The following is a 10853-nucleotide window of genomic DNA, read 5'->3' as shown; positions in this document are numbered from 1 at the left end:
GAGTTGCCAAGCCCTTTTCCTAAGCTAATTTCTATGGTTGCAAGTGCACAAATCCACACTCGGACACCCCCACAAGACTTGTGGGAGAAGTCCAGTTTGGACAACTGGCCAAGATAACTCTTAAAGGCAGGAAATCTTAAAAATCGGGCACCAAATTATCTGTTAAGGGCTTTGCTGCTTGCTCCAAGGAGTGTGCCACGCAGGGCTGCCCTGGTTCCTGGGTCCCTTGCAAAGGGAAGGCTGAGGGATGCCTTTTGTAGTCCCCCATCTCTCTGGTGTTGGCAGAATGAGTTGGGAGGTGGGGGGACACCTGGGGGCTGTGCCTGTCTCCTTGTGTTGGTGTGGAGGGGCCTCTACCTAGTGTTTCTTTGCCCTGGGCTGCCACGGGTATGTGGCTTCCACATGAAACCCTGGCTAAGGACCAGCTGATGACACCCATGGCCAGAACCGAACCTCTAGCCAAAACAGCTGTATCGCCTGCACCGCACCACCCCTCACGACTGCCCCATGGCCGGTGGGGATGCCAGTGCTTCTGGCAGAGGATAGCTTTTTCTTGCCCAAATCAAGGAGTGCCACATGGTGAACTGAGTGTCTGGGGACAGGGGGGTCCTCTAGTCCTCACCTCTGCAGTGGGCTCTGCTCAGCCTGGCAGCCACCCCTGCCCCACCACAAGAGTTGGACACTAAGAGCAGCACCTTGCCCACTGCTCACGCACAATGTCCCTCTCGACCCTTTGTGCTTCGTCTGAAATCTAATTCCTCTTGACCAGGAAAGTAATGACCCCGATACATTATTTCAAATGTCATTTTTTGCAAAAGAATTAATCAGCTTAGTGTGAGACTGGATTACATTTTAATTTTAATAGTGCTAAAGTCTTGCTGGTTTTTAAATACATTTTTCTGTTCTTTAGATTTCAGCAGAGCAATATCTCACTTAGTTAGACTGTACCTTGCTGTAATCTCTCCATTGTGGAAATTTGACAGACAATAGCCGTTATTCAGTGGTCTGGGTATCAGTCTCACCCGTGCGCATTTACTTTAGTCCTATTGTCTGCATTAGGGATAATAGCTGAGATTGGGCAGGCGAGACCTCAGAGCCCTTTTATCTTCCATTGGTACGTGTGGAGACAATCTTTTCAAAGCCACAAAGGGGGAATTACATGACAAGTTCTCATTTATAGTCAAATGGAGATTGAAATCTACACCTGCCATTTGGGCTCTTGAAAATGTGCCCTTAAATGTAATTATTAAAATTTCCTCAGTTGTGGGCTGCAGTTTCCACAGAAGGTTTCTGAAGCTTATAGCTGTAATTAACAGCTCAGTTTTCCCAAGGAGTCTTGCATACTTCAAAGTACTTTCATGCTTCCACTACATTTCTTCCACCTTTTGAGATGCTTTTTATTTCAAATCTATTACAAATGAGGTGTTTATTCAAATCCTTTTTCCCTGGGCATTAGCTCCTAGGTAACAGATCTCCAAACAGAATTAAAATACCATTTTAAAGTTCACACCATGGAATGGAGTCTTCTCCACCCTTTCCATCTGTTATTTTATTACCAGGTTTGGTTACAGCCATCAGCACAGTGGATTGTACCCACTGTACAACAAGTTTAGCATCAGCCTTTCTTGCAAATTTTTCGACACTTCCTTTTCAGAAGGAAAATGCGAGAGAACCAGTAATTTTTGCCGATACCTTATTTCTTGGCTTTTGGCTAGCAGTAAGAGCCTTCTTTTTCTTACTTCAACACAGTAAGTCTTCTGGGCATAATAAATAGTAATTTATATACAATACATTACAATTTCACATATGTACAGTATTTAATATAGATACATGTCCCAGTGTCTTCCTTTGTTATATACTACCTGCATATATGTTATACGTGTATGTATATATCTATATATAGAGTTGCTTTCTTTCAAAGACATGGTTTGGTTAGAAGTACAATGGAGTCAGATGCAGAATGAGCAGGGTCGACATTTTCTCCCTTCACAATTGGACCAGGTTATTCAGAGAAGGTGTATTCATCAGTGAGCTTTATCCAAATCCCTTGGGCACTGAAAATCCTGTCCTTCAGTAGGTTAATTTTCCAAATACTTGAAGCTTCACAGAATTGGGTTGTACCCATCAAACAGTGTTCAGAGCCCAGCTTCAGGCACTACTTCTCAAAACATTGGTTGGCTCTTGCAACTAGAAGGTAGGCAGTGCTCATGGAGTCTCTTGGAATCCAGGGAAGATGAAAGGTGAAAAGCATTCTCACCACAATGCTTCAAATATTTGTCCTAGCTTCATGCCTAGCCACTCTTCTTTTAATAAGCAGAAAAATACAGTTCATATGCTGCCTGAAGGAGATGCCTTGGGTTTATTTGTATCTATACTTTTCATCTATTGTTTTAATGAATAATAAGTGTAAGTTGTGACTAAGAGAGAGAATATTCTTTTCCCTTTAACAGAAAAATAGCCTCCTTGATGTTTTTGTAGGCTGTATCATTGTGTATGGTAGAAACAGACATCAATCTCTATCAGCTATGCACACATGCACATAAGGTAACAGTAAGGTAGCCTCTCCAAAAGATGTTCATTAGGTAACATTTAAACAACAGGCAGCACTAGTAAAAAGATGATAGGATGTAAAGGACTGTCTTTGTCACCGCATAACTTTTAAGGGAACTGGAAATAGAATAAAAACAAACTGCAAAGTAAACGCTAGGATATCTGGGTTTTTTATGCCAGGATGCATTATTCATTGACGGTGCTCACTTTTTGGCTACATTTCTCTCTGGTTTAATATCATTATAATGCAGAGGAGATACACACTTTCTTCCAGCTGGACCGATTCAGAGGACACATTGAAGATCTCATTGGTAACTAAGACAAAAACCTTTGAATTCCCACTGGTGCTCTGCTCAGAAATCATAACAGTGCCACACACACATGCTAGTTCAGCAAGTTAAGCCCCTCGCACCTCATGAGGTAGGTAAACGTTATTGCTCCCCACTTTACAGGTGGAGGAGATGAGGCACTGAGAGGTTAAATGGCACATGCCATGGGTAATGCAGAAAGACTGACAAAACTGGGGGGCACAGGAACCCAGTTTCTCATTCCCCACATCAGCGACTTCATGGTGCAGTTCTGCTGCCTTCCCCCAGCAAAGGTCCTTTCCCTGACGTGCCCTGCAGCAGCGTTAGTTCGTTTTACACTGCTAATGCTGAAGAACACACACTGTTATGTCCAGGCTTTAACCTCTCTAAAGGGAAGTGGCCTATTTCTTTAATATTTTTTTGTGTCTTTATTATAGTGATCTCCACCTCTTGATGTGAGAAGTATCCGGGTTTCAGGTCCAAGAAGAGTGGTGTGTGGTGAATGGACTGACCTGGTTGGTGGCTCAAAAGGATGGAAGTGGCAGGCTGGGATACAGGGCAGTGCTTCCTTTCAGATGCTGTTCTTCTATGGCTCCTCGTATTGCCAGCATATTCAGGGCTGTATTTTCTTACTTTTATGACCAGACAGACCTCCATTCCTGTCAGTTATTATCATGGCCAACTAAAGGGCAACACAGTTGTTAATTTTAGATTCTCTTATCAGTTTTGTTTACAGTAAATCAGCACAACCATCAGTGTGACTTAGGCAGCAATATTTGAGATACAAGGGAAAACCTGGGTATTGCTGACAGCCTAGAGCTGACAACCTCTACCATCTTCTACATCCATTGAGATACAGGACATAAGAATTACTGCTATGGTAAGCAGAAAATTCCACATGTCAATAGTTACAGTTTTATTAGTATTTTCGTTTGCTTTTCCATTATTCATGTGATTTATATGAATCTACATGGCCCAATCCCAGTCAAATGTACAACTTAATCTTATCATTATGTCAGCTTCTAATCTCAGTCCTGGGTCTTCATGCTCAGGCTCTGCCCACCCTTCTGAATTTCAGCATGATAACCGAAAGTTTTGGTTAACATAATCTCTATCACAGCCAAAATGTCATGGTGTTCTCTAAAAACAAGGAGCACACAGACCTGGACATCGTTGTCTTGTTGCTATCATGTTTCTATGTTTGGGTTTTGCTGTCAGTGTTGTCAGCAAAGGAAAGGGGGATATGACAGGATGAAAAATGGAATGCCAAGCACAGAAGATTGTTACAATGCTCTCCAGCAGCTTCAAAGGATTTACATCGACCTTGGACCTGACAGTATTATTCTTGGCCGTTTAATCTCTGACATGCCTCTGTTTCTGTGGAGAGGGGTTCTGGCAGACATCTTCCTCTCTTGATCCAAAATACCTGAACAAAAGGACAGTGTGTTGACTGGGAGAGGCACATTGGGATATACAGTTTCTTTGCTGGGCTGTGTGTTCCTCACAGGGATGAGGAAAACTCTTGAAAGCCACCAATGCTGCCCTCAAAACTGTTTTCAGCTATTGGAGAGAGAAAATGATGGACCCAGAGATACTGCCCAATCACCTTGTGCTGACTGTACATGCTACACATCAGCTTCCCATCTCATTTGAGAGGGTAGATGCTATATATCACATGCTGCGCTCAAGTTATATAGAGAACACCTGTGTAAACCTCCCTGTTTTCATTACCCATGTACCCCAGGAGCCATCTTCTGTGGGTCTGTGGCCACCTTTGCTCTGCACCATCATCACCCCTTAGTTCTAATCTGGAAAAAACATGACCACCAAATCAAACATACCACCTGCACTGTGTAAGCAACCCAGCTTATCCTGGCCAGTAGACTGTCCTAATCAGTTGAGAGCCTACCTAGAGAAAGCAGAGTTTGGTCCTGAAAGGAGGTCTTATTTAAAAAACAATGCCAAAGAAAAACAAAAAAGCAGAGATCTGAAAAGGAAAGGCCACATTTAGGTTCCTTATAGGAGATGCACTGTCCAGACCTTCCCTTGAAAGTTGCATTTGTCTAACCTGTGACAGCCCATGTGAGCACTGTCTCTGGTTGTCCATTGCACATCAGACAGCACCAGTGTGGCCGGCCCCAGAAGAACATAGAGCACCTTTGGGGTGAATGGTGAGCAGTGTTTTCAAGTAATGAGAAATTACACGTGTCATAAAGCAAACAGGAGGTGGGGTGTGGGTTGGAAAGCAACCAGCACAGCAGGTTTCTCTGTGATGCCTGTGCATCAAGTTGCCTGCTGGAGGATGTGTCCTCCCCTTTCCCCTCCAAAGAAGCAATAAAATAAACAGTTTTCTGGCTTTGCATCCAGATTAGGCTGAAAAAGAACTAACGAAAGAGAGTTCTGTTAAGTGTTTTCTCTTTCAGTCACTGCAGTGCCAGCATGCTTAGCTAAAGACAGACCAATATATCAAATTGAAAAATATATAGGTGCCTGGAAATATCAATCTTGAGTATTTATCAATTGCATGAGTGTTCTGGATGATGCGCAAGCCCACATGGCCCTTCAGGCCTCTCTTCCTTGATGAATTAGATTCATTGCTCATAGCTAAGTGCACAACCATCTTTTCTTGTTTTTCTTCCTCTGGGACCATCTGGTTTCTTGTATATCCTGCCAGGCTGTTGGCATCAGATTCACTGTAGTTTCCATCCAGCATCATAGTTTTTGCATGAGGTATTCCACATGTACATGGAAACTAGGAACATAAACAAGAAATACAGCTGAACTTTGGAAGAACACATTAGCAACAGAAATTATGCCTTTTTATTAACAGACGCCGTGTAAACAGTTGAGCTTGAAATTTTAGTTGAGATACTGTAAGTTTCTCTTTAAACAGAAAGGTCACTTGGGATTTTTTCCTTGTGTTCTGAAAGGAAGAGACGTGGTTTAACTACAGTGCTTGGACAAGCATCTTCAGAAAACAATAGAAAATGCTTTAGCAGACATAAAAACTAGCTAGAAGGTTTTATTAGCTAGCTCTGTTCAGCCTTGCTGGCTTGAGAGTCCTTATTTTGCAGTCTCTGTGTTTATAAACATTCAAGGACAAGATGCATATTTATCCATAGAAATAGCTTATCATCTAGTACACGTCATGGGGAAAAAAGGACCAAGTTCTAGTTTTGCAGATACGCATTTTCTTTGTAAGTCTGATTTTAAACCAAGAAAAGGACCAAATTAAAAGCCTGATGTAAAATCCCGGTCCTGTTGAAGCTAATGTCAAAACTTGCATTGACTTCAGCAGCACCAGCATGCATTCTAGAAACCTAAAAAAACCCAACCCAATGAATACAGGTAGAATTTTGTATAGCAAATACTGTCTTTACTGGTTCAAATCTGAGGGCTTTCTGTCCCAGAAATAGGGATTATATATTTGTATACATGGCTTCTAAAACCTCCTTCATACTAGGAGCTCCTGCCTCTGATCCCGCAGAAGCTGCTTTCCTTACCAAGTAATGCTTTTCCACCAGTTCTCTATCAACTTTGAAGTGTGGGTTTTCCAAGGACTTGTTTTCAAGGACAATTTCAGCTAAATTAATTAAATATATATGCACACAGAAAGGTACATATCCTGAATATATAGATACAGATATAAAAATGTATATACGCCTGAATATGTAATACTTGGGATGGCACTGGAAAACTCCATACTCAAGGTTTTTTCTTCAACTTATTTAACCAACAGATCACATAGTTTACTGAAAACCTGGAAATCAGATTAAGAGTTGTTTTCTGTGTTCTAGTCATAACAAAATTATTTGGTATCAGCAGACTGTGTGCAGAAAAACATGACAAGTTTGCAGCCTATTTGCTGTGCTTGTTAGACCCATCAGTCCAGGAATTTCTTGGAGCACTCCATGGGTGCAGCTGAACATCAGTTGGGTTCTAAGACATATTTTATACTAAACAGGTGTACTCCAAAAAATACCAAACCGAAACCACCACCACACCACCACAGGGAAGAATTGTATCAGGCTCTTTATCATCAGCTGATGACAATGATGACAGGTCCAGGAGATGGCAGGTGGGTGGGTGGAAGGGAAAGCTGCTAACAGCAATAAGCTCATTGCTGCAGGACCCAGCAGAGAAAGACATTCTGCAGATTTACTCCTAACCCCTAGGTCAAATCACTGTTCCTGTGGCTTCATGTACATGTGATGACAGTCACCCTTACGAACAAGGGAGCCTAACATACTGGAAACCCACCTCCACAGAGTCTTAGATCACCCTCACCTTCACACAGGTGCATACGTGCAGAAGTATGCTACATAATTTCACCCTTCAGCAATTTTAGTCTATGTCTACACTAATAAATTAAACACTACCAATGAAAGAGCCTCTGGGCATAGAAACTCAGCTGACAATCCTATTAAGAGTGTCAGAATTGTCTCTGGCCTGAATATCCAGGAACCAGAAAGTTCCCATGTACGATTTGGGAATAAGCACAGACCACAGACTATTTGCCACAGATAATTCACAGAAACCTGTCTGATTTTGAGGGAAAGAAGGTTTACTTTTAGATACTAAGGTTTTAGTTTAAATACTTCTTGGTCCCAGGCACATTTAATTTTTTAATGTTGACATACATAGAGCCTTTCTCTGTGCAGCCTAACATATTCATATTAAGATTTTTGGGGTCTTTGATAGGGGAGTAGCATTGGCTGACAAGATCTACATTTACAGTGAGATATCTCTCTTTTGTTTCTTCGAGAGCACTCACCTACATTTTGCTTCGATCCTTTCAAACAATGCTGCTTAATATCTCTGTTCCCACTGCCACCACTGAGCATTCATATTGTCACATACTGAAGACTGGGTAGAATACTGTACCTTGTAGTAAAAAGGCATGTAGTAAATGTAGGCATTTGCTGAATATAGAATTCAATGCCCAAGACTCAATAAAGGGAAGATCTGTGATGTAAATAACAAGCTATATCATCACCGGATATGGGAAAACATTCCTGAAACTCTGCAGAAGAATAACACACCCTCCCAATTCATCCTTCCAATATAGTTAAAAGACAAAGGAGGGGAGGGGTTGCCTATAAAAAAAGTAAAAATGCAGGTTTATTCTGGGCAAGTCAAACTCAGAAAGGATTATTTTTGTTATTTCCTGTGTACCGTCAAGACACCATCTTCTTTGCGCATGGGAAGTCTGAGCAGGGCTGGCTAAAAGGCCACAGATCACTGCTCATGCCGAGCAAGTAAGACACGCTTGGCTCACACTGCCTGCACAGTCCTTCCACCTTGTGTTGCAGAGAACTGCTGGGCCCTGGATGTGGACTAGGATGGGGGCATAGATAAATCAAGCTACCCAGGACCTGTTCAAGTAGCTTTCCAGAGTCACAGTTGTTGAGAAGGCCTTGGAGAGAGGTAAAATTCTGTCACAGGAGACTTCTGAATTTATTCTAATCGCTTTTTACAACATATCTAACTACATTTTTGCTGAGATGTCACCTAGGAAATGTACTGTGCTGATAGGTTGTCTATTCTGTACTTCACCAAAGTCACAGGAAGAAGTGCAAGGGGAAGAGAAGGACTTGCAAAGCCAACAGAGTAATTCAGAGAGGGAAATGCCAAATCATATTAAAGCGGATGTCTGCATTGGCATTTATGAGAGGCTGATACCAAGAGTCAAAGGCAGTAGGTGACTAATGTTAACTGTGAACTAATGTGAGGAGTTCCTAATTGGAAGAAAGAAGCTGTAAAACATGGTGATGTTCTGGGTCTGTGGGGACTTAAATATTTTGGTCCCAATCCTTAGTGTTAGTGTCCAGAAGGTGATGGTGTTTAATTACGAAGAAGAGGGGCTCACAGATCTGTAGGATAATTCAGGCCAGAAAGGACCTCAGGAGATCTCTAGTCCTGTCTACTGCTTACAGCAGAGCCAGGTTGCTCAGGGCTGTATCATGAAGACCTATGAGACCACCTCCTGTTTTTCTGATGTTAGCAATTCAGCCTGAGGCAGAGTGGCCTAAGATCCAATCATATACACACTGATGTCAGTGTTTCCCATTTGCAGATACAAATATAAAGACCAGATCAACTGTAAGAAAAAAAAAGTATGAACAAAAGTTCTTCTCACCCTTTCCCGCAGTTTCCTCTCCTTCCGCTCTTGCACCGTAGTCAGGTAATTCACAGCCGCGTATTCCAGCACCGAGAGGAAGACAAACACAAAACTGACCCACAGGTAAATGTCCACTGCTTTGATGTAGGAAACACGAGGCATGGACACATTCACCCCAGTGATGATTGTGGACATGGTCAGCACAGTGGTTATCCCTGGAAAGAACCAAGAGAAATAAATGTTATGGACTGATACAGTCCATAACGCTTTTGTCTAAAGAAAAAGAGACACTTTAAAAGATGTTAGATATGAAACAAATCTGTTCTGCCAATGAAGAACTGTTCCACTGCTTTCACGTCTGTGTGCAATGATGGGTTTAGTTTTGAGGAGCAACAGAGCAGCCATCATTTTGCTAGGAGCTACATGTAACTCCCTCCCTAACCTCTTGGGTTTTAGCACAGTGCTTAAGGTCAGGTCTGCTAAGACCAGTGGTGACAAGGACTCCTGTTTCCTATTTGTACCAATCTATATTACAGGCACTGCTAGAAAGCAACCTAGTATTGGTTCTTAGTCACAGCTGAAGAGGATTTGATCTATATCACTGATCTTAAAAGGGAAGTGCAATAATGATAAAATGTTTTGCATGAAACCATGTAAAAGCAAAGCATTATATTTTTACCTCTAGGAATATTTGTCTACAGTTCAAGCTGTGGGAATCAAAGTTTTGAACAGCAGCTATGGGATTATATATCTAGATGCGTCCATGTGTATGTGTTTATAAACATCTATGTATGTATTTATGTTTATATACATATATGTGTGTGTGAGGGTGTATATATGGTTAGACAAACAAACGTAAAATCCTGCAAAATAGTATATACTTCGATCATCATGGAGAGAGAAATATTTACAAGTTCCAAAAGCCACTTAAATAGAGAAAACAGAACCAAAAAGCAGCCATAGCTCCTTCAGCCATTTCAGAAGCAAGCACTGTAATCACAGCTACTGGAAGCCTTCTATACTAACATCCAGACACTTTTCCTACTACATTTTTGCCTTCCTCTACCCTATGCATGGAGTGATTAACAGATCAGCTGTTTTTATGCTCAGCTGAAAGAATTTCCTCCAGTCCTGATGTAAACAGAACTCCTCCTGATGGGCTTTAGATGTCCAGATACGTCGAGAGAGGCAGATTGGTGTTACATTATATTAATCATCAGATAATACAAACATGCGCTTGCCCAACATCTTTAACCATCAAAATGAACAGTTCTGTTTCCTGCCAAAACTGTCACATTCAAAGACTTTCACACAGTCATGTCTTGTTGCAGTTGTTCTCACCCAAAGAGACTCTGGCGGGAACTGCTCGTCGGTCGATCCAGAAGGACACCCAGGACAACAGGCCCATGAGGGTGGCGGGGAAGTAGTTTTGGAGCAAGAAGAAGAAGATGTGGCGGCGTAAAGTGAAGTTTATATAGAGGCGATTGTACCAACCTTTGAGACAATAGAAAAGGCAGAATCAGTGAGAACAGCCTGGCTGGAAGGCACACAGACGAAAGATCTTTCTATTGATCTGTTATTTCTAAAGGGTAGTAAAAAGAGAAACTGATCTTTCAAAACATGTACTGTCCAGACCATGAAGACTTCATATCAGTGACATACAATTCCAAGAGCTCTCTAAGAATTAGTTAATACAGTACTAGGCTTAGCAATAACATTAAACAGAAAATGCCAATACCTGTGCTACTGTAGAAAGCCAGTCTTGATGTAGTGTGGAATTTTTGTATCAAAAACTGAGACAAAGAAATCTTTTCATCGGTTTTCAAAGATTCATTCCCATTTTTCCAATACAGCATCAGATCTTCATCAGTGTA

General features: G+C 41.7%; 1 protein-coding gene across 1 annotated transcript in view; it reads right to left on the bottom strand.

The window, feature by feature from the left end:
- Window positions 1-5301: 5301 nt before the first annotated feature.
- Window positions 5302-10853, bottom strand: part of GABRR2 (gamma-aminobutyric acid (GABA) A receptor, rho 2) — a 22406-nt gene continuing 16854 nt past the window's right edge. Inside the window, exons 6-9 of the mRNA XM_010011454.1 lie at window positions 10718-10853; window positions 10321-10473; window positions 8998-9194; window positions 5302-5610 (exon numbers count right to left, since the gene is read on the bottom strand). The exon at window positions 10718-10853 is cut by the window's right edge and continues 6 nt beyond it. Of these exons, the coding sequence (XP_010009756.1) occupies window positions 5302-5610; window positions 8998-9194; window positions 10321-10473; window positions 10718-10853 (795 nt within the window). The remainder of the gene's footprint in view (window positions 5611-8997; window positions 9195-10320; window positions 10474-10717) is intronic.

This window comes from Nestor notabilis, unplaced genomic scaffold (assembly GCF_000696875.1).
Source record: "Nestor notabilis isolate BGI_N333 unplaced genomic scaffold, ASM69687v1 scaffold93, whole genome shotgun sequence".
Classification (NCBI taxonomy): domain Eukaryota; kingdom Metazoa; phylum Chordata; class Aves; order Psittaciformes; family Psittacidae; genus Nestor; species Nestor notabilis.
This window is presented reverse-complemented; position numbering and strand designations above follow the sequence as displayed.